At 40.3% G+C, this 24,327-nt stretch overlaps 1 protein-coding gene across 4 annotated transcripts in view; it reads left to right on the top strand.

Annotated features, from left to right (window-relative positions):
• Nucleotides 1–24,327, top strand: part of npc1 (Niemann-Pick disease, type C1) — a 37,716-nt gene that overhangs the window by 3,060 nt on the left and 10,329 nt on the right. For 2 of the 4 annotated variants that reach the window (XM_087986755.1, XM_043687589.2), the window contains exons 2-18: nucleotides 5,055–5,186; nucleotides 6,314–6,420; nucleotides 10,888–11,048; nucleotides 11,973–12,140; nucleotides 13,643–13,892; nucleotides 13,977–14,053; nucleotides 14,256–14,623; nucleotides 15,518–15,744; nucleotides 17,554–17,654; nucleotides 18,434–18,536; nucleotides 19,207–19,396; nucleotides 21,260–21,442; nucleotides 21,529–21,643; nucleotides 21,893–22,020; nucleotides 22,713–22,847; nucleotides 23,800–23,889; nucleotides 23,968–24,158. In XM_087986755.1, coding sequence (XP_087842881.1) covers nucleotides 5,055–5,186; nucleotides 6,314–6,420; nucleotides 10,888–11,048; nucleotides 11,973–12,140; nucleotides 13,643–13,892; nucleotides 13,977–14,053; nucleotides 14,256–14,623; nucleotides 15,518–15,744; nucleotides 17,554–17,654; nucleotides 18,434–18,536; nucleotides 19,207–19,396; nucleotides 21,260–21,442; nucleotides 21,529–21,643; nucleotides 21,893–22,020; nucleotides 22,713–22,847; nucleotides 23,800–23,889; nucleotides 23,968–24,158 — 2,726 coding nt within the window. Of the gene's footprint in view, nucleotides 1–5,054; nucleotides 5,187–6,313; nucleotides 6,421–10,887; nucleotides 11,049–11,972; nucleotides 12,141–13,642; nucleotides 13,893–13,976; nucleotides 14,054–14,255; nucleotides 14,624–15,517; nucleotides 15,745–17,553; nucleotides 17,655–18,433; nucleotides 18,537–19,206; nucleotides 19,397–21,259; nucleotides 21,443–21,528; nucleotides 21,644–21,892; nucleotides 22,021–22,712; nucleotides 22,848–23,799; nucleotides 23,890–23,967; nucleotides 24,159–24,327 lie in introns of those variants that run through there. The other 2 variants (XM_087986756.1, XM_087986757.1) reach the window with 2 other exon arrangements.

Here is a 24,327-nt window from a genome sequence, read left to right on the forward strand (position 1 = left end):
GCTGGACACTGAGAGCCTATCTAACCCTCTGAACTTACTGTTGAGGATAGATTATTCTTTATGGAAGAATCTTAAAACTGAGGTGATATCTATTTAAATGACAGGAGAACTTCCTTTCCTCAGACTAAGATCCCATAAAAAATTCTTCCTCACCAGTTGAGGTCTGGCTGTGAATGAGGTATGTCTTTGGTTTTTTTTTTGAGGGGGTCATGTTGTAAAGCTGAGCAGGGAAGTGCAGTTAATGTCTCCGATCATCTTGCCTGAATGTTGGTAGGAGTTAGACTGGCCTGCTCTGGATTTGAACCTTGCAAGAATTCTGGAAAGATTCTCCAGTTTTCATTAATATAGAATCCCTACAGTGTGGAAACAGGCCCCTTCAGCCCAACAAGTCCACATTGACCCTCTGAGTAACCCACCCAGAATCCTTCCCCTACCCTACATTTACCCCTGACTAATGCACCTAACCTACACACCTCTAAGTATGGACAATTTGGATTAGATTCCCTACACTGGAAACGGGCCCTTTGGCCCAATAAATCCACACTGACCCTGAGTAACCCACCCAGACTCATTTACCCCCTGACTAATGCACCTAAAACTATGGACAACTTTGCATAGCCAGTTCACTTCACCTGGTGAAAGTGAGGATTGGAGATCAGTCCAGATTAGTGATGCTGGAAAAACACAGCAGGTCAAGTAGCACCTGAGAGCAGGAAAATCAATGTTTCAGGCAGGAGCCCTTCATCAGGAAAGGTTGGAAGCTTTTCCATTTGAGTCCTTCTGTCTATCCATATGGTGGATCTTGAATATCTGCTTTCTCCTGACATTGGTCTTGCTGAATGGACTTCTGAATCTTGCAGGACAAGAATTATTCCTCCTATTTTCAGACTTCGCTTCCCTTGCTGAGAAGCAACAAATGTTCCCATCTTCTAACAATCATACAACACAAATGAAACAGTAGACCAAATGAACCTAGAGCCTGCATTTTTAATAAAATCATGGTGCACTCCTTTGTTCTTGACTCCTTTCTTGCCTGCTTCTCCATTACCTAAAACTTTGTAGGTGTCTATCAAATTTCAGACTTTAGTATTGTTAATTTTCTAGATTGACATTGGAGTAACATGTAAACTTGCTTTAGGATTAGGAAAGTTATTCACTTTAGAATTCCTAACAGCATGCTACTTTATATATAAATCTTCTAGCATGCTAGACACTAAGTCACCCTATGGACTGAACAATCTAATATTTAAAAATGGAAGGAATTGTACTTTGGCTTATTGGTGATGGAGGCTTTGTCTTGAGTCAAGCTTGTATAGTGCAAGCTGAATTGAGGTCAGACTTGTCTCTCTTGGCTAGTAAGTCGATTAATCAGTGATTGACCTGTTGAGCTGGTGGCTTAGACTTTCCTTTGGAGGAAATGTGGATTGACTGCAATCCAGGTTTAGTAACTGATCTTTTCAACTTGTCAATCCCCTTCACTGTTGCACAGTGACAGCAGTGAGCTGTTCCTGGAGTGAGACCCCTTGAACCAGAACACCTTGCAGAGACTTTTTTAAAGCAGAAACTCAAGGTGTACTTGAGACCTCATTTCTTTAAATAGGTGAACTTTTTACGTAACTTATCTTCATATAGTACCACAATGGTTTTGGATTGTGGTGATAGTATACAGTTTTCATACATCTTGATGGTGAAATATATCTTTCATTCATTCCTTTGTCCCACCACTAAACTGACTGAAATCTCAGTCGAGTTGCTTTGTCCCAGGTCTGGATTGGCATAGATTGAACTGGCTTGTTACTTGAGACTGTCTTAAATATTACTGACGAGAATCTCACTTGGTGGTATTGTTTTCTAAATTTAAAGATCTGTTGAAAGCAGTGTTTCTTGAGTGATACTTCATTTTTATTTCAGTTGCTTGTAGGTAGGCATTCCTGTTGAGTACTTCTAATGTGACTAGTTGTTTTGGGGGATGGGTTTACTCAATTTCAAAAATAACTTGGAAACGTGCAAATATATCTTTAAGCCAAAGGAGAAATTAAGATAATATTATAAACAGCTGACAATTTTTGTCTTCTGGATCTATCTTTTGAAACTTGCTTAATAGCTTCAGGTTTGACCTGCTGAGGTAGTTTAGCACACTACTGTGCTTGGAAGTTCTGTTTGGGTTGAGGGTTCTTGATTTAACTTGGTGATGCTCAACCTTTTACATTAAAGAATTCTTTAAACTGCTTGGTTTCTAACTCCTCTGTCCATTTTTTTTTTGGACCATTTTAAAAATGGACTACAAACCTCCAGCATTTGGTATTCCCTCCTTTCTCTGAAGAATACACTTTTCAGTTAACAACTTTCCTAATCCTGTGTTGCAATACAAACAGGACTTCTAACTTGTATTTATGCTCTATACAACCTCCACTTACCTCTTGCTGACCTAGCCCTGCCACTCTACCTTGAATGTCTACTATTAATTCACTTCCATAAGTAATGGTAACACACTGGACAAATCAATCCTGATGATATTTGGGTTAGTACATCAAAGTTAATGTTTTAGTTGGTTACTGTGGTTTAGTCACAACACATTCATGGAGTCAATGCTATTTAACAAAGGCTGTGTGACACTTTGACTGTACATGACCAGATCTTGCTGAACCAAGTTTCAGCCTGCTTCTGAGTAACATGATTATCAGAATAAATCTATCACTCTTTCTCAACTCTAACTTCCTACTTGACTGATTCTCTATCACCTTCACAATATTTTCTCAGACTGAGGCTTTCAGGTCTGACCAAGTAAACTTTAAAACAAACCCTTCTAATGGATTGGACAGCAGTGTTGAAAACCCATTTCCACGATCCTACTACATGTAATATAGCACTTTCTTTTAAAAGAACCTACTGTCTCATAAGACCATGGCTGATCAAGCTTTCAAGCTGTCTTCCTGTTTGCAGCACACCAGAACTGCAAAAAGAGGAACACCTATACAAGGTATTCGCCAAAAACGGATATCCTCGCAATTTCATCAACAGGTGCCTAAGGGAAAGACAACGGAACGAGGACATGCTGCAACCCAAAGGACTAGCCACACTGACCATACATCAAGAACATCTCTGAACTGACAGCCAGACTACTGCGACCACTAGGACTTATAACAGCACACAAACCAACAGCCACACTCCAACTCACCAGAACGAAGGACCCGATACCCAGCATGAGCAAAACTAATGTGTACAAAATCCCATGCAAGGACTGCACAAAACACTATATAGGACAAACAGGAAGACAGCTAACGATCCGCATCCACGATCAACTAGCCACGAAACGATGCGACCAGCTATCCCTAGTAGCCCCACACGCAGACGACAAGCAACATGAATTTGACTGGGACAACACTACCATTATAGGGCAAGCAAAACAAAACAGCCAGGGAATTCCTAGAAGCATGGCACTCATCCACAAAGTCCATCAACAAACACATCGACCTGGACCCAATATACCGGCCACTACAGCGGACAGCTGAAACTGACAACCGGAAGCGGCAGGGACAGGCCACTATAAATGCCGGAGGAAACACCACAGAAGCGCTTCACAGGAGGCTGCCAAGCACTGAGGATGTCACCTAGACAGGGAATGAAATGTTTGCAACAAACTTCCAGCTCGGCAAACAACTACAGCAATGAGCACCCGAGCTACAAATCTTCTCTCCAAAGGATGACTTAACTTTAAAAACGGTGGCTTTTTAGTTTTGGATTCCTCCACAGGAGGAATATCCTTTCCACCTCTACTTCCTGATTGTTCAGGAGTTAACATTCAGTCTAGTCACCAAACTTCAATGCAAATGAGTCCAGCATGTCCAACATCTTCCTTTTGTAAGAGATGGATGACTGGCTTGCAATTCAGTGACATCAACAGCACAACTTCTCTCAAGTCACAATGAAGTCTCTTGTATAAACCTCAACCCTTGAAGTGTGTTAACCATTGGGTTAAACAACCCCTAGTTCGAGTCCTGTGGTCCTCTTTTACAATTTCCTTCACTGAGGTGTATACTGCATTTGAGATTTTGTTGCCTTCATGATACATGAAAGTCATCCTTCAATATTCCTTGTAATCCAGGGAATATGATTGCATGTTGCACATGTATCCTAACTAAACTCCGATACCAGAACAATTGAAAAATGTGGTGCTGAAAAAACACAGCAGGCCAAGGAGCAGGAGAACTGATGTTTTGGGCATAAGCCCTTCAGACACCAGAACACCCAAATTCTTCTGCACCTTGGAATGCTGCAAGAGTGTCACTTTTCCCAATCTTATTTCATCTGCCAGATTTTTGCTCACCTCAACACATCTCATTTGCATCCTCCCTTGTCTTAATTTTATCTGTCTGTAAACTTGGCTACAATGCCTTTTGCTCCCCTCTAAATGTTTAAGATTGAGGGCTATATATTGACCCAGTGGCCAATCTGACAAATCTGTTGGGCTTAGTTGTTTCTGCCAGTCAGGTAATTGTGCTATTCACTAAATCTTTAAATGAGCTCTTAATCTACAATAACACATTGGGCAAAAGCCATTTAATGACATGTCACTCCAAGAGCTTTAACTGAATTTGATTTAGTTGAGCACCATGTCATTAAATGCAAATAGACTGCAGAAGTCAGTGCTCACTTCAAGAAAGTGAAATGTTAAGAACCTTTCAGTGGTTGAAGGGTCATTCACCCAAATTCCATTTTAAGGTGATTAGCAGAAGAACAATGTTGTCATGTCAGACTTTTGCAACAGTGTTTAACATTGTGGACCACATCAAGACATTGGATTGTCCTCAATCATTGCATGTACCTTAAGTGGTTGGATAAAATGGCTCCACCCTTGTAAAGGAGCCCATGCAGACTCTTGACCAATGGATAGAACTGGCTGGGCTGAAAGTATGGAATCATTGGCAGGGGGAAGTTCCAAATTCAAATTTAGTATGGGCTGTCTTGAACTGGTGTACTTCACTAACATTAAATCTTTCACAACTTGCAGTTTATTTCTTGCAATTTTATTAATCCAAACTTTTTTCTTCAAGATATTTGCACAGGATGGAACTTGCATATGGTATGGACAATGTGGGACAGATCCTATCACACACAAGCGGTATAACTGTAAATACAATGGCCCCCCAAAAGCACTACCAAAAGCAGGATATGAATTAATTGATGTAAGTAAGCTATGATTATAAACTTAGATTTGCTCAATTTGTTTGCAATAAATTCCCTCCCAGATTCTTCAGTATTTTGTGTAGATTCTTATTATGCCAGTGGAGAACCTACAAACTAAATGTCCATTTCCTTATCATACTTTTATCACTTTATGGTTTCAACAGATGGTTGTTTTTAATTAACTTTCCTCTCTTCCCGAGGAGGATATAATTAGGGAGGGAAGCAGCATTCTTAATCTCTAACTTGCAATGTTTGCACTTGTTGGCTCTATATAACCAAATGCTTGGCTGTTTCCAGTGCTGATGTGCCTACTGAAATACCAGCTTGCCAGAAACTATCAATGCATCATTGAAGCAAATGATCAGTCGGTTGATCAATTAGTCAGTCTGCCTAATTGAAGTGTCCATGTTCATTGACCTGGGTAAACTTCTTGGTGATGCTTTGGTTTCTGAAAGGTAACAATACTCAGCACCAACAGGCCAATCTGGCCAACTAGTTTATTTTCTGTAAGCCATTCCTCTAAACCACCATGACTCTGTACTCCTAACTCCCCTACTATTGCTAATTCACCAAGCCTGCAAATCTTTGGACTGTGGGAAGAAACTGGAGCACCTGGCAGACTTCCATGCAGACCAGGAAGTACATGCAAACTCTACAGTTTCCTACAGATGGAATTGAGTCTGGTTACTAGCACTGAAGCAGCATTGCTAACTGAGCCACTGTGCTGTCCTCCTTCCCCTCAGCATCTCTAGCTAGTTGCTTTAGCCACTTCCTCTGCTCAAAGTTTGGCTTTTTTTTTGCCACTCTGTTCTCCCTTCAATTTTCTTCTGTGGCCTCCTTCCTGCACTGCTCCTGTGAGCATCTGATCTCTTTCAGCCAGCAATGGCCATGCTTAGAGCTTTTAATTCTCAGTTTCTTCATGATACCTTAACACTTTGATCTAATCTCCTCCAGACAAATTGCACAGGAGCTGTCAATGTTTGAAGATTTTTGATATATTAAAGCAGCTAGGAACAGTTTTTAGTTTAACTACTTTCACTAACCTTGAACTGACAGTATTTAAAAATTGTTCAACTTCTTAAGCTAGTATGATCATTAAAGTGAATTTTGCCTTTTTTCTTGGCAGGAATTGTGCCCCAGTTTTCACTATGGGAATCTTAGTCTTTGCTGTGATGTTGAACAACTACAAACACTTAAGGATAATATGCAACTACCACTGCAGTTCCTGTCCAGGTATCCATTCTTGCCTTCTGTCTTTATATTAAAGAGGCCAAGTGTGGATTCTGGTTAATCTTCCTTGACTTCAAAGGGTTTATCGGATTGTGAGCATTTGCTGGTAAGGTAATATTCACTGCATGGCTATTACATCTGGGAAGCTGCTTCCAACTTAGTGACTTGTTAGAACATTCTTTCGAAGGCCATTAAGAATGGAATAGCTGGCATAGGTCTGGAGCTGCATGCAACTCAAGTAACTTCAGTTGCATTGAGTGGTAAGCATAATCAGTTCATAAAATGAGACTAGTGATTCTGAATTTATTATCAATAGGGGGATTGAATTTTCTGACATAGTCCAGGCTCCTGGATTACTGGAGCTACTGCCCTCTTGATGCACACTTAGCTATGACAATTTAAACTACTTGATATGGTTTTGTGGCTTTTCAAAGTTGAACCTTGAGTGCTGCCATAAAAATATTGAAATCCTTGGGTGTTAAAGTGCAATCCTAGAATTAGCTGCTTTAAAGGACCATAGATGCTGTTGCTCCCTTTTCTGAAGCATCCTTGGGACATGAGACTTTTTCGCTATTTAAGTCCCTTTAAATGTCCCTAATGTATCTGACTCTACCACTGCTGGCAGTGCATTCCTTCCACACACCCACCACTGTAAAGAACCTACCTCTGACATCTCCCCTAAACCTTCCTCCATTACATTTAAAACTATGATCCCTCATAACTATTTCCACCCTGGGAAAGTCTCTAGATATCCACACTATCTATGCCTCATCTTGTGCACCTCTACCAAATCACCCCTTCTCTTCTCCAATGAAGCCCTAGTTCCCTCAACCTTGAGTCATCCTGGTAAGTCTCCTCTGCACCCTCAAGTTTCCACATCTTCCTATAATGAGATGACCAGAACTGGACACCATATTCAAAGTGTGGTCTAACCAGGGCTTTTGAGTTGCAGCCTAAACTGTAGCTCTTGATCTCAATCCCCCTGCTAATGAAAGTCAACACCCTATGCCTTAACAACACTTGAGTGGTAACATTTGAGGGATCTATGGATGTAGACCAAGATCCCTCTGTTCCTCCACACTGCCAAGAATCTTGCCTTAATCCTGTATTCTACACAAATTTGACCTTCCCAAATGAACAACTTCACACTTTTCCAGCTTGAACTCCATCTGCCACTTATCAGCTCAGTTCTGCATTCTGTCAATGTTCCACTGCAATCAACAACAGCCCTCCCCACTATCCACAACTCTACCAACCTTCATGTTGTCAGCAAACTTAATTCACCCTTCCCCTTTTTTAAATGACCGGTCCCAGAACAGATCCCTGCAGAACACCACTGGTCACCAAGCTCCTGGCTGAATACTTTCCATCTACCATCAACCTCTGTCTATGGGCCAGACACCTCTAGGTGTTCCACATTCCTTGTCACAATTCTTTCAATTTGCCATCCCTTCCAGCCTTTGGACAAGTTTGTCCCACTATCAGCAAGTGCTCCCTAAATACCCTCAATCTTTCTTTTGTGCATTTTCCTGAAAATCAGTTTCCAATTTAGGCACCCCTGTTGCTGTCTAATAGCATGTAATTCCTGCTCCCCAATTAAACTTTTCCATACCATCTGCTATCCCTGTCCAGCATATGGTAAAGGTCATTGAGTTCTGATCACTGTCACTGAAATGCTTTCCCACTGAGATCAGGTACCTGGCCTGGCTTGTTGTCAAGCACTAAACCCAATATGGCCTGCCCTTTGTCAGCCTGCCTACATTGAATCAGGAACCCTTCCTGGACACATCTGACAAACTGCATCCAACCTATTTGAACTGAGGTTCCAATCACTTCATATTCAGGAAGTTCATCCATGATAACCCTTTGGCACCTGTCTAAAATCTGCCTCCCATCTGCTCCATGTCCCTGTTGCTTTTGGGGTCTTTAGAAAACTAAATGACCGCTTCTTTCCTGTTTGACTTTGATCATACTTTTTCTGTAGATAAACCCTCTGCAGTTGTGATACTATCCCTGATTAGCAATTCCACTCCCAATCCTTTGAGACATCTAAACCCTGGAACATACAACCATTCCTGCCCCTGTGATATCTAAGTCTTATCACCACAACATCTCAAAGCATGAATTGTACTTTGAAAAGGTGATTAACTAAATTCTTTCCTGACACAAATTGTTTAAAATAAACACACTTCAACCCATCACACTGACTGCAACATCCCTTATCAAGTCTTTCTCCTCCCACTCTGCACACATCTGGCCATTTACTACCTACTTGATCATCTGATCCATAGCTCATATTCCCACCCCCTGCCAATCTAACTTAAACCCAAGAGCTCCAGCAAACCTTCTGCCCAGGATATTGGTGCCCCTCTGGTTCCAGTAAAACCATCCTTGCACAGGGCTTACCTTCCCCAGAAGGTATCTCAATGATCCACATATCTGAAGCCCTCCCTCTACACTACACTAGCTCTGCAGCCATGTATTTGGCTACACTCACTCTGTTCCTAGCCTGTGGCACTGGCAGCAATCCTGACATTACTCTGCTCATCCTGCTTTATAGCTTCCAACCTAACTCTGGATTTCTCTTCAGGTCCTGTCCCTTTTTCATAGCTGTGGTACACATCAGTACCAATGACAACTTCTGGTTGCTCTCCTCCCCCTTAAGAATCCAGTAGACTCAATTTGAGACATCCCTGGCACCCAGAAGGTAACACTCCATCTGGGAGTCTCTCTTGCAACCATTGAATCTCCTGTCATTTTCACCTCTTATTCTTCCCTTCTGAGCCACAGTCCATGCTCAGTAACTGAAACCTGGCTACTAGCTCTCCCTGGGAGGTTATCTGTCCCTTCCTGCTCAGTATCTAAAACCATATACTTGAAGGAACAGTCATAGTGCAGGACCCTCTATCTGTCTATTCCCTTTCCCTCTGACAGTTACTCAGCTACTATTTTTTTTTTTTTGTTTCACCTGTAACTGAGGTGTGACTACCTCCCTATAACTTTATCACTCAATCTCCTGAATGAATCAGTTTATCCATCTCCATTCCATAAAATGGTTTGAGAAGTCAGTTCCTGCACTTTGGGCAGGTGAAGTCAGCAGGGTCACCACTAGTGACCCTTCTATCCTACATCTTACAAGAGCATGCAACTGCTCTAGCCTCTATCCTCTACACATGTAGTGTCTTGGGTTTAGTCACAGCTGAATATTCACATGCCCAGCAATCAATGTCTGCATCCACTCCTGTCGAGCCTTCACTCCATCTATTCATGAGGTAGTCTTTAAGAGGGAAATGTGCCTTCCCAGCAGCCCCCTGCTCTGATTGCTACAAATGGCATATACCTTGACTGAACCAGAATCTGTATATGGCAAAAGTGAGGACTCCAGATGCTGGTGATTAGTGGTGCTGGAAAAGCACAGCAGGTCAGGCAGCATGCGAGGAGCAGGAAAATCAGGCATTCTGATGGCTTTTGCTGAAATGTCAGGTTTTTCCTGCTCCATGGATGCTGCCTGACCTGTGATTGCCCAGCACCACTCTAATCTTGACCCAGAATCTGTATATGCTCCACTTCAGTAATTTGAAGCTCACTTGGGATACATGCCACTTTGTAGACACCACTAATAGAAATCCACACTCATCTCCATGACTCAGGAAGATGAGCCATCTCAAACTGCCTACTATATGGCATACACCCACTATCCCACTATTAGACATGTCAGTTCACATGTCTAAATGTTACTATTACAAATGTTAAATTCAGTCACTAGAGATGCAATGACTATTTTTGACCAGCTAAGTTAACTACATTACTATGGATCTGAGTAATGTAGGCCTAACTGAGTAACAATTGCAGTTTTTTTTACTGATTCCTTTCAGAAGGTCAACATTTGGATTATCTAAGTAGCTGTCATTACTTTTAATTCCAGATTTTCATTGAGTGAAATTTCCTATCCCATGATGGGATTCAAATCCATGTCCCCAAAGCCTGGGGTTATAGATTACAAGTTGACTTACCACTAATAACCAACAGAATTGTATTGTCTTTACACTGCTTTTTTTAAAGCTTAAGGTAAATTTTAAGACACTATGGTCTGGAGAGAACCAGAATGAGGGTGATAACCTTTAAAACCAGGCAGGAGTGATGCTAAGAAGCATCTCATACCACGGGTACAAGAAATTTTGGAATTCTGACAGATTTTGTGGCAGCTTGAGGTCACCTGTACTAGTAAAACTATATAGGGTCTGTTAGGTTAAATCTTCAGGATGTGAAGTCAAAACATTAAATGAAACGCATTAAATTAGAATATGACCAACTTGTAACAGGCTCCAAGCTGAACAGCTTGGTCTTTGGGAATGAAGGCTAAGCAATTTATAGACCAGTTTAATGAGATGAATAAATATTGTGGAACTGTTTTTTTTTAACAAAATCTTCTTTAAATCTCATGACTGCCTAAAACCTGTTGACTTGCAGATGTCCATCCTGTTTTCACAATTTTATGACCTTTTATTGTGAACTGACCTGCAGTCCCACTCAGACCCTGTTTCTGAATGCCACCAAATTTGAAAAATATGTTCAGGACAAAATCAGCATTACAGAAGTGGAATATTACATTGGATCACACTTTGCAAATGGTGAGAAACAAGCTTTCATGTAACAAGCTTCCTCTTTTTGGGAGGGTGAAGACCATTCTAATACATGCCATGATTACTTAATGTAACAGATTGAGGATTGTGATTCTTTGGAAACCTCCTGCAGTAGAAGCAGGCTTTAAGCATTTCTAAGCCAGACACTTTTTTTTTTTAATCCTTGGGCAGGGGGTGAAACATAGTGAAGTACATAAATGTGATAAGGTGGATCACACTGCCTCAATGAGACTGTCATCTATTCCTGTTCTGATTGTTAGCCTAATCATCAATACTCCTAAACCATTGATTAGGACTAACAAATTTTTGTCCCTTTAGCTTCATACTAGTAGTGAAATCCTTGATTCAAGATTACAGTTGTGAAATTACTCCTTCAAACTGACCTGTTTGCCAGAGTAACTTTTTTCCCTCCTTGGTTGGATATCTTCCACCAACTAAGCTTAGACCACTAAAACACAGAACCAATCAGATTGAACTTCTTGCCTTAGGCAGCGTGCAAGACTGCAAGTGATCAAAACAGTAACTCTACTCAAATGCCAGTCTGACTTGACTTTGAGGTTACAAGTTCTTTAACTTGTAACCTCAAACCAACTCAGGAAAATGTTACTTCTCTGCATTGAGAGAATCACTTTGTGGTGCACCTTTTTTTCAAATTGAAATAATCAAAATTCCACCATGAACAACTTCTAGAAGTGTAGTGTTTCATTCAAATCAATGTGTTAAACTTTCTTACATGATAAAAATACTAGACTGTCAGTCACTGCAGGACTTTTTGTTCACTAGCAATGGCCTGTTTAACCCACTGGACATGCCCATCAAACAGGATTGATTACTGAGTTGCAAACATTCATGTTGCACTTTAACTACATCTGACTACTGCTTCTGAATTAGCTCTTCTTTTTTTTTTAAAAGCTATGTATAATGCATGCAAGGATGTTCAGTCCCCATCCAGTAATGACAAAGCTCTGGGACTTTTTTGTGGAAAAGATGTAGAAGAGTGCAATGCGACCAACTGGATTCAATATATGTGTAGCACAAGTAATGCACAGACTCCCTTCAACATTATTCCCATTTTCAGTGGTAAGTCTTTAGCATTTACATTAAGTAAATCATTTATCATAGTCTTCCAGGATATAATGGCTAATTGTCAAGTTTTCTGTGCAGTTGAAGTTCCCAGGCTTCATGAAGATATGATGCATAACCTAATAGTTAAAAGCACTTGTATTCTAACAAATGTTTAACATTACACTTGTTCAGACTAGCATAGGAATGGTTTGGTTCACAGGGTATTAAAGCCATCTGTGTTCTAATTGAACTTTACACAAGTTCACCTGCTTATAGAACATAGAAAAATACAGCACAGTACAGGCCCTTTGGCCCTCGATGTTGCGCCGATCCAAGCCCAGCTAACCTACACTAGTCCACTATCCTCCATATGCCTATCCAATGCCCATTTAAATGCCCATAAAGAGGGAGAGTCCACCACTGCTACTGCCAGGGCATTCCATGAACTCACTACTCGCTGAGTAAAGAATCTACCCCTAACATCTGTCCTATACCTACCCACCCCCCCCTTAATTTAAAGCTATGCCCCCTCGTAATAGCTGACTCCATACGTGGAAAAAGGTTCTCATGGTCAACCCTATCTAAACCCCTAATCATCTTGTACACCTCTATCAAGTCACCCCTAAACCTTCTTTTCTCCAATGAAAACAGCCCCAAGTGCCTCAGCCTTTCCTCATACGATCTTCCTACCATACCAGGCAACATCCTGGTAAACCTCCTCTGCATCTATTCCAGTGCCTCCACATCCTTCCTATAGTATGGTGACCAAAACTGCACACAATACTCCAGATGCAGCTGCGCCAGAGTCTTATACAACTGCAACATGACCTCAGGGCTCTGGAACTCCATTCCTCTACCAATAAAAGCCAGTACGCCATATGCCGCCTTCACCACACTATTTATCTGGGTGGCAACTTTCAAAGATCTGCGTACATGGACACCAAGATCCCTCTGCTTATCCACACTACCAAGTATCTGACCATTAGCCCAGTACCCTGTCTTTTTGTTACTCTTACCAAAGTGAGTCACCTCACACTTAGCTACATTGAACTCCATTTGCCACCTTTCTGCCCAGCTCTGTAACTTATCTATATCCCGCTGTAACCTGACATCCTTCCTAACTGTTAACAACTCCACCGACTTTCGTATCATCCGCAAACTTGCTCACCCAACCTTCTAGCCCCTTCTCCAGGTCATCTATAAAAATGACAAACAGCAATGGTCCCAAAACAGATCCTTGCAGAACACCGCTAGTAACTGCACTCCAAGATGAACCTTTACCATCAACTAGAATGGATGGATGCAAGTTATCATGATTTGCCTGTGGCAGAATGGATGAGTCACTATAATTCTAGAGCAATCCCCCTTTTATTGTAGAGAGCTTTGCAACTGTCCAAATCTAGTTGCTCATTAATAGTACTATCAAGACTCACTTTGGCTTTGTAAACAGTGATGTCCATTATTACAATAGACAGATATAATTGTAGTACTGAAAACATCACTTTTCTCCTTGGTAGATAATCCAATTGGAAGAATGATCCCCATGAATAACGAAACCAAAGGCTGCAATGAGACGTTGGATGATGGTTCTCCAGCATGCAGTTGCCAAGACTGTTCACTGGTTTGTGGCCCAAAACCAGCTCCCCCACCATTACCTATCCCATGGACCATTTTTGGTTTAGATGCTATGGCTGTTATGATGTGGATCTCTTATCTGATCTTCCTGTCTATCTTTGGGGGAGCTGTTATTGGCATGTCTTATTGCAGGTAATAATTTTTCAATAAACTTGCTGTAATTTCAAGTTTGGAAGTTTTTAACTGTCTAATACCTTGCAATTAATATGCCTACAGGAAAAGTCACATGGTGACAGAATATACACCAATCAGTGATCCTAGTGCAAATCACTTGGTTAACGTGCATCATTTAGGTAGGTTACTCACAGATTGCAACCTATTTTCAATTATAAGCTAGAAGACATTGAAGTTGACCAATTTATTCTAGCTCTAAACTATTTTTAGACACCATATGGATTAAGTAGCTTGCTTCTATGGATCTTCAATTGAACATTGCCCAAATAAAGGGGCGTCCAGGTGTACTTAGACTCACCACCTATTCTGTTCTCTCATCAGATATTTCTTGCTGTGAACAGCTTGGTGCAAAATCTGAAGTTCTCCTGCGTGATCTATTCACAAAGTGGGGGTCCTTATGTGTGAGAAAACCTTTCCTAGTTGTTGTGGTGACCATTTTTGCTGTGGGAGTCTGCAGCTCTGGTTTGGTATACATGAAAATAACTACTGATCCAGTTGAAATCTGGTCTGCCCCATCCAGCCAAGCTCGCAAGGAAAAGTATTACTTTGATACCCACTTTGGACCCTTTTTCCGGACAGAGCAGCTAATTATTACAGCTCCAAATAGTTCCTGGACCATTTATTCTCCTTATCCATCTGGGGCAGATGTACCATTTGGCCCTCCACTGGACAAAGACATCCTGCATCAGGTTTGTTCTTCAGAATCAGCTGTTTCCTAGTGCACAAGTTAAGAAACTGCAATTTGATAGTGAGAAGCTTCTATTTGATATAGCTTTTATCCCACTACTCCATGAAGGGTTGATGACCAGGATGGATGCAAGTTTATCACTGAGACTACTTATCTGGAAGTATCTAAGGAATTTCCTGTTTGGAAAGGGATGGCATTCTCTATGTAGAGAGAATACAATTGACATTTTTCCTCTAGAAACATAAATATAAGTAAACTGAGCTCCATGAACCTGTTTATTTCAAATGTTGCTGATCTGCCATTTATCTCCAACTATATTTTTCCAGAATTCCCTAAACAGATTTGTGTAAAGAAATCTAAAATACACTGAACAGGTTGAATAACTGAACTTGGACAACTGTCTAGGCTAGGTATTCACACTGAGTCCCTATTTCTGTCCTAAAATGGCTTGTGGTTTTGTTTGTATTTCTAAACTTTCCAAGACTAGTGTTGCAATATTTGCAGGTGGTGAATAGAGGGATGCTACCCCATTACTGTACATGTTGAACCTATCTTGGGAGTGTTTGAGAACCACAAGTTTGTTAAACCTTTTTAAAATCTAGCCATGCTGAAATGATTCTGACACAGCACAGAAGGACTATCTGTTGTATCCATGCTGGTTCTAGGATTGTTCAATACTGTTCTTCCAACCTCTCCTCATACCCTGTCCCCACATGCACTTGTTAGTATTCAAAATGTAGAAACATTCAAGACCATCTGGTCTGTGCTTTACAAATTCAGCAATGTTCTGTGCCTGGAAGCTTGCCTTGCTATAATGTTTGTTTGCACAATGGCAAATGGAAAATTTCTAACTTAAGCCTTCTTTCTAATTAAGACCAATGTCTGTCTTTTTTAGGTACTTTATTTACAGGATGCTATTCAAGACTTGGAAGCTTCTTACAAGAATGAAACTGTGAAGCTGAAGGACATCTGCTTGTCACCTTTGGCTCCATATAATAATAACTGTACCATCTTGAGTGTCCTGAACTATTACCAAAACAGTCATGCTGTCCTTGATCATTCTGTTGGTGATGACTTTTATACATATGCTGACTACCATAGCCACTTTCTGTATTGCACTAGGTATGTGACTACTAACTGGCTAGAATCTCTTTACACACTTCCCACCACCACCCCCAAAATCTCCTTCCATGACTTGGAGCTACCCTTCAATCTTGTAACAAGGATTCTGTACTTCATGATGGAGAGATGAGCAAAATTTTACAAGTCATAACTTCACAGTTGACAACACGAATTTGGGAATTGCTAAAGATGTTGGTTGTCCTATCCATTTAGGATGTGTATCCCTAAAACAGAACTAGGTCCAATAACCTTAACTTGGTAACAGGAAAACAAGAATATTAAAAATTCTCAAGGACCAGTGTGATGCCTGAATATCCTTGTACTAAATCTGTCAATCACCCAGCTGTTGTAAAACAAAATGCAGATGCTAGTAATAAAGTTGAGCAAAATCTGTAGAGAAGGAGTTAATGTTGGATCTGGTGACCCTTCAGTTAATTTAGATTCCAATAGATATTAAAACTGAATTGATTGCAATACATTAAACTAAAAACAAAGGCACTAGTTTAACTGGACCCCAAAAATTTAACTCTACTGTCCAACCTGTTTCCCAGCTGTTTGCAGCAGAACCTACTGCCCAGTAACTGAAATTTGAACACCTTTCAAAAGCAGTCCTCTCCTAGACTAGTGTGCTGGCCTAGGTGTAACCCAAAAACCAATGGGGTTGCTTCCACTTGTGGCAGATTTGCAATTGGAAATGCATCAAAATTGTCCATCTTGCTGTGCCAACTTTTCCTTTTGCAATGCTTCGGTTTTTTTGAACTGCCAATTATCTAAACTACCAGACTCTACTGCAAGAATGGAGTAAACATTCAAACTGCTACTGTTTAAACAAACCTTGCTAGTGTAATCCCTGATGACCAGGGTCTTTTGTGAACTCTAAACAGTCAGTTAACACTAAAACAATTTTATACTTGTTTTTCCACAATAACCTAGTTTAGAAATGTGGCATTATTCCTTTGGTTATCCAACATTTGTCATGCTACTGTACAGAAGCAGACCCCTTTAATCCAACTCACCCATGCCAACCAAGTTTCCAAACTAAACCTGTCCCACACCTACACTTTGAGCCATATCCCTTACCTTTCCTATTAATGTACCTATCCAAATGTTGTAACATTATAGCGACACTTAAAACATCTGCCAATGTCTCTGGCCATTCATTCCACATTGAAACAACCACTAGAAGAAATTGTCCCTTTTATTAAAAAAATTTCTCCTACCCTAGGGAAAAGACCTGCACATTCTTTCACCTCTCCTAACCTGCACATCTTTCCTCTGGGTGCTTTGGTCTCCCCAGAGGAAACTCCTGCAAACTCCAGTCACCTGGGTCCCTGTGCCATCCTGCCTTTGTTTCTTCAAGATGAAGACCTCACTTATCCCAATTAAACTCAGTCTGCACTCAGCTCACTGACCCAGATGATCAAGATCCCTTTGCTACTCTGAAATAACTTCTTTCCACTAGATGACCTTTTGTCACTTGCAAAACTTCTGACCATGTCTTGTAACTAATTCTCAAAATATTTCTAATGTACACAGGTGGATATACCACCTTTTCTGGGGATGGGCAAAATGTTAACCAAGTCCCAAGTAAATCAAATCAAACTAATTGAATAGAGGGTGCAGGAGCATGAAACCTGCCATACACAAATGGATTTCCTGTGATTTTTGTCCCAGCAGGATGTGGGGATGGGTAAAGTTAATGCTGGCATTGGCTTAAACAGCTGACAATTTTGTTTGCTGTTGCTACAAACCTTCTTTTATGGAAGAGGTCTATTGAAATAAAATCTAATTTTAAATTTTGTTTAACAGGGCACCAGCTTCACTGAATGATACAACTATGCTTCATGATCCTTGTTTGGGCACATTTGGTGGACCAGTATTTCCATGGCTGGTTCTAGGTGGATATAATGGTAAGCTAGTCATTAGGTGGAGAAAGTTTCTGATCCTTCAATTGTTTTGCTTATGTTTTCAGGTCAGGCTCTTTAAAAGTAGGCAGTTTGTATTTCAGTAGTGAAACAACACTTAGTTTGGAGTTTAATCAGCAACCATGATTAACTCTAATGTACTATGATTTGAGCAGTAAAATTTCCTTAGTGGATTGTTGCCAATGTTGGGCTTCTGGTCCTGTCACCTGACCACACAGAACTCAATGCAGCACTTGTAGCCTGATTTAAACCTTAATTTCCATAGCAAATGGAACAAAATGCCTGACCTTCAGTGAACTGTGACTTGGGGAAACTATCTATATTTGCCAGGGATCCCCGCTACAGTTTGGGAATTTCCTTTTTTCTACAAAGAATGGACACCCCTCTCCCCAGCACCCCAAAGGGATCACTTAATCACTCACTATCATTGTTAGTTTGAGACTGTGTGGTGCCATGCAGATTGAGTGAGTTAGCTTGTAGTTTGTATTCTTGCCTATGAGCTCACTACTTGCCCACTAAATTGAGCCAAGATACCAGTCTTATGAAAATAGATGTTTAGATCTAGCTATGCTTCTATATTTACCAATGCATTCAGAATTTAAAGGGTAGGAGGAAAGTTTGTTAACTTGGCTTCTCTCAAACAAAGCTTGGATGTTGTATTTCAAATTGTTCATTTCTGACTCCCACAACCACAATGCTGGAAGCATTAAGCTGAATACAGCTTAGTTCGGCTAAAGACTGAAATAATATTTTTGACTTCACAGGTGATGATTATAACAATGCCACAGCACTAGTAATCACTTTCCCTGTAAATAATTATCTTAATGACACTGAGAAACTGAACAAAGCACTGGCTTGGGAGAAAGCGTAAGTAACCTTTTAATCTTATGCATATCATTTTAAAGACAAACAGACTGATTTTTGAATAACATGTAAAACATGCAATACTAGGCTTGTAAACAGGCCTGGAGTACAAGAATAAGTGAGTATCCTAAGATACTAGTTTGGCGTCAGCAGCTTAAAATATTATATTTCTGGAAACTACTTTTAGGAAAGATGCTGATTTACAGCTTTGAAACAGTTGAAAGATTTACTATAGTATTAGGGGAGGCATTTTCATTATGAAAGATTAGAAAGTGGGATGGCCCCAACTTGGCAAGGGAAGCACATGGAAGAATTCAAAATCCATGGGTTTCATCTGAGTAAAAGTTTCCTGATTTTACCTGAGTAGTAAAATCAACATCAACTGCCTTCAGTGGGCAGTTGGGATCTAGAATCCACCTCCTGGTGGAGGCAGGTGCAATCAAGCCACTCAAAGGTGATTTGTTTTAAAATTGCTAACAGGCAAGCTTGTAGGCAGAATGCCAGAGAATAGCACTGGGTGAGATACTTGGAGAGTTGACACACAGACCCCTCTGCACTGGAAAAAAAACCTATATATTGACCATACATTAAAGTAAATACTAAAGATTTTGTTTTTGGAATCATCTGTGAAGCACCAGATTGCCCAAATGACTATCTTGGTTTTTTTTTCCAGACTTATTGATTTTCTGAAAGCTTACAATGAGTCTAACTTGACAATTGCATTCTCAACTGAACGGAGCATTGAAGATGAGATTAATCGGGAGAGTAACAGTGATATCAATACCATTATCATTAGCTATGCAATCATGTTCTTGTACATCTCCATCGCTCTGGGGCACATCAGAAGCTGCTGGACTTTCATGGTGGGTATAGACAGGTCTCAAATGGTAGAATAAAGAACAGTACATCACGGGAACATGCTTTAGCCCACTAAGATTGCCAACAGATGTGCCTTTCTAAAGGAAATATCTGCCTCCAGTCATAATCCCTTTTGTTCTCTACCCATTCATAAATTATGGTAGCTGTTGTATCTGCTATCACCCCTGGCAGCACATTCCAGCCAGTTGCCACTTTTAAAATAAAACCAGCCATTCATCTATCTTTAATGTCCCTTTTTTTTTACTAGGTTTAAAAGTAAACTTTTTTTACCCAAGGGTAAAAAACACCAGCTATGCACTTTATGCATGCCTCTTCTGTAAATATTTAGCAGGTCACCCTCAACACAAGGGAAAGTTTGTCCAATCTGTCATGGCTAATACCATCCAATCCAGGCAAGATCTTGGTCAAGTTTCCATACACTAAAGCCACCATGGACCAGAACCATACACCACTCTCCAAATGTAGCCTAACATTCTATATACCTATAAAATGCGGTGGCTCAGTGGTTAGCACTGCTGCCTCACAGGACCAGGGACTCTAGTCCAATTCTAGCCTCTGGCAATTGTCTCTGTAGTTGACATGTTCTCCCAATGTCTGCCTGGGTTTCCTTAAGACCTAAGCATGTTAGCTGAATTGTTCAGGGATGTGTAGGCTAGGTGCATTCAGGGGTAAATGTAGAATAGGGGTCTGGGTTGGTCCCTCTGAAGAGGGACCATGTGGACTTGTTGGGACAAATGGCCTTTCCCTACACTGTAGGAATTCTAATTCTAATAGCTTGCAACTTATAATACACCAACATGCCATATGCTTTCTTGACTACCTTTTATCAACTTGTGTCACTTTCAGGAACTCAGTCTGTATGTTAAAGATTCTGCTATTTACTGTATATTTATCTTTTTATCCAGATTAAATTCCATTGGTCACTTCTCTGCTCCAGTTTATTTAGCCTCTGGCAATCCCACAGCTCTCCAATCTTGAACATATTCAGAAATGTACAAATCAGACGACCTAGATTTTAGTCTCAGCACTTTTTTTTCTACAGAATGCCACTGGTCACAGATCTCTTGTCAGAAAAACACTTTGACCAAGCTAGTTCTGTATCAATCTTACAAGTTCACTACAGATCCCATCTGATTTCACACTTTTATCAGCTTGCTGTAAGGAACCTTGTCAACAGCCTTTGTTGGTGTCTGTCTGTGTAGACAATATCTGCCTTCCCTCAATCATCCTTGTCACTTCCTCAACTCAAGTGGAGTACAAAGTCATGCTGCCTATTTGCTAAGCCCATTTTTCTAAATGTGTAACTCCTACCCCTAAGGAAACTGAATATTAACACCAAGGCTCACCAGCCTGTGATTTCATGGATTATCTCTACTTTAAGAGCAAAGGAACAATATTAGCTCGTCTCTTCCTGTGACTAGAGGATCCACCAATTTATACAAGGCGCCAGTACAGCTGATTGCTTTTTAGCAGTAAAGTCTCCAGCCCTTGTATTCTCCTCAATGACCAGGATTAGCTAAGTGCTTAATGTTTGACCTGTGTCTTTGCTTGGATGCTTTACTTCTGGTAAAGGCTTGCTTCTGTATTCAAAATTTAGTGTTGTAGCCTCCAGACTGATTAAAAGCAAAATCACTGTAACATAGTATGCACAAAGCCAATATCTTTAGATCTCCAGGCATGGCAACACTTGTGGCAAAAATAAGGTTTCCAATCTGCATAGACTGACAGCATAACTGTTCCTTTCCACAAATGCTGTCACTTGTACTGTTTTATTGGTATTTACAATGCTGTGGGTATATGAAACAAAATGTTTGTTACAAATGACTTGCTGTTTTCAATCTCTTTAGGTGGACTCAAAGATTTCACTGGGAATTGCTGGTATTGTGATTGTCCTAAGTTCTGTGGCCTGTTCTCTTGGTATCTTCAGTTATGCTGGCATTCCCCTCACGCTGATTGTGATTGAAGTCATCCCCTTTTTGGTGTTGGCAGTTGGTGTAGACAACATCTTTATCATCGTTCAAACATTTCGGGTACTGTTTCTATTCTCGTGCTTAGTGTCTTCACCTGCAGTCACTTTCATGTATGCATGAAGTATCATTTCCTTCCCCTCATCCAGAGAGACACACGTTTACAGAATGAGTCCATTGACCAACAGATTGGTAGAGTTTTGGGAGAAGTTGCACCAAGTATATTCCTCTCTGCCTTTTCTGAAACAGTGGCCTTCTTTCTGGGTATGTAACTTACTGATATCCCTTCTATAAATTTTTTAACCGTAACTGGGTAAAGGGGAAAATGCTACATAAGGTTTTCTGTAACTTAAATCAATAATTCATAAAATTAATGTGCCTAATATAACCAGTCACACTTACTGTAGAAGTGTTGGTGTGTAATGGTGAAGAGAGGGGAGGATATTTCCAGAGTGGATCTATGGGCAGGAAGTTTTTTGGAATTCGTACTAATGTGTATTCAAACTTTTTTAGGTTCTTTATCAACAATGCCAGCAGTCCGCACCTTCTCCCTCTTTGCAGGGATGGCTGTATTTATAGATTTCATACTGCAGATAACCTGCTTTGTAAGTCTCTTTGGGTTGGATGTCCAGCGCCAAGAGGTGAGTTGTCTGAACACTGGATTAAGTCATGGTGAGCTTCATCTTTTACTTTTGTTTAACACTGGCAGACTTTATTTGGATGAAATTCCTATTCTGACAACTTTTCATCTTGTTTTTCTGTACTTTAATCCATCCTCTTTTTTTTTTTTTTTCCCTCTCCCCAGCCCTGCAACAGGCTTCACATCTAATTCTGACCATATACACTAAACAAATCTGCTGGTATTGCTAGCTGGAACTTTATATCTATTACCTATCCATAATTCTCTCCCTGGAGGTGCTGGTGAGCTGCATCATGAACCACTAGACCTCATCGCAAATCCTGGGAACCCCCAAGCCCCCTCAACATTACAAGTAGTCAAATAGTGATTTATTTCCAAATCTGTAATTTTTAGGAAAGTGTTTTTTCAGGTTATGGTGTTCATACACATCTACTGTGCTTGAGTTTTTTTTTTGTACAAGGTCACTAGCTTGCTATATCATACTTTTTTTGAATGTCTTCTCTCTTCTCCCCTCTCCCTCTTTCTTTCCCCTTCTTCCCACCCCCCACCCCCCCCCCCCCCCCACCCCCATCCCATGCTAAACTTGTAAGCTTTACTTTCTGACCATCGCTCTACTTTTTAAGCTTGCCTCTTTGCATGTGATGTAGATGTCAGTGTTCTGTCAGATAATAAGGTCACTGTCACTATTTACAGAGTAATCGTATGGATATTGTGTGCTGTGTGAAAAAACAAGAAAATGTTGATGGTCATTCAGAGGAACTTCTTTTCAGAGTCTTCAAACATATATATGCACCATTTCTATTAACCAACTGGATGCGGCCTGTTGTAGTAAGTACTCAATCTAGAATTCTAAGAATTCTACCTTTTTTAAAATTTCATTCTACAGCTTTTTCACTGTGCAATAAGTAGCACACTTGTAGTCCATAAATATGGGAGGAATCTGGACTCTGAAGGGTGACAAAGGCTTGCCTTCTGCAAGGAGCCTCATACTATTAACTATTTAAATTTTAAACTCTTGCAATCAAGGGGAAAGCCAAGCAGAAACAGCCAGACTGCATGACTTCATGGTTAAAGTTTGGAAGCTTAATGGTTGTTACCTCAATATTTTTGAGTAACTTTGGACTGTGGTCACAATATAACTGGCCTTCAGTACCACCTTAATTATGAAATATATACTTTGAAGTTACCGGTTAATATCAACTTGCATTTGAAAATGTAGCTTCCTGAAAGTTGTTTGGTACTAAAAGCAAAGCTGGCTATTTTAGTAATCAAATTGTGCACTTATGGGTGTAAGTTCCTGAATGTGATCAGGACACTTGTCAAACAATTTACTAGCTGTGCAGTTACAGAATAGTTGCTGGCCTGGACTAAAGCTAGAATTTTTTGGTTTCTAAATCTAGCAGTCCCGAAGGCACTAAAGGATAATGCTGTTTGAATAAGCTTCTTTCAGACTAGATGTGGAGTTTGAGCTCCACCTTTATTGAAAAATAGTCTTGCCCTTCCCTTTTGACAATATTTAGTATATGGGTGGAGTTAACCTGGGGAGCACTCAAATGTCAAACTAGATGAGGTTCAGCCATGTCTTAATCTTTTGGTTAGATGTCCAATGGGAATGGAGTCCTAGAATAGTTGGGAAGCCCTCTGGGCTACCCCAATTGGTACTTTTTTAACCTGTCTAAGGCTGTAAAAACTCTTAACTATCAGACTAATCACTTTCCAAGGCTAATCTTGTTTCATAATTATTGAAACCATCAGCACTGAATTTTGTTTTTGCCCTTAGATATCTATGTTTGTTGGTCTACTGTCATTCAGTATTGCAGTATTAAATAAAGTTGAGATTGGACTGAATCAGAGTTATTCAATGCCAGATGTAAGTACATCCTTTGAATTCATATTTTTAATGGCTGTGGTAGTGCATTTTCTGAACTAACAGGATTATTCCTTCCAGGATTCATATGTTCTACACTATTTTGAATCAATGGCTGAGTACTTGCATGCAGGCCCTCCTGTCTACTTCGTGATAGAAAAAGGACATAATTACACTTCTCCAGAAGGACAAAATACTGTGTGCGGTGGTGTTGGTTGTAACAATGACTCTCTCGTCCAACAAATTTATAATGCTGCTTTATTAGACAACTAGTAAGTATTTTTAATCAAGGGCATGGCAATACCTTGTTGCACACTGCTAGTCACATAGCTAGCTTCCTTCCTTCATCTTTGTCAACCATACAATCTCTAATCAGCAAAACTTTTTTACCTTTCATCCAGGGTGGCTATTTTAGGCAATGCTTTTCTTTTGTCAAACTGT

Source organism: Chiloscyllium plagiosum, unplaced genomic scaffold (genome assembly GCF_037043375.1).
Source record: "Chiloscyllium plagiosum isolate Xiang-an unplaced genomic scaffold, Cpla_swu_hap1 HiC_scaffold_4, whole genome shotgun sequence".
Classification (NCBI taxonomy): Eukaryota; Metazoa; Chordata; class Chondrichthyes; order Orectolobiformes; family Hemiscylliidae; genus Chiloscyllium; species Chiloscyllium plagiosum.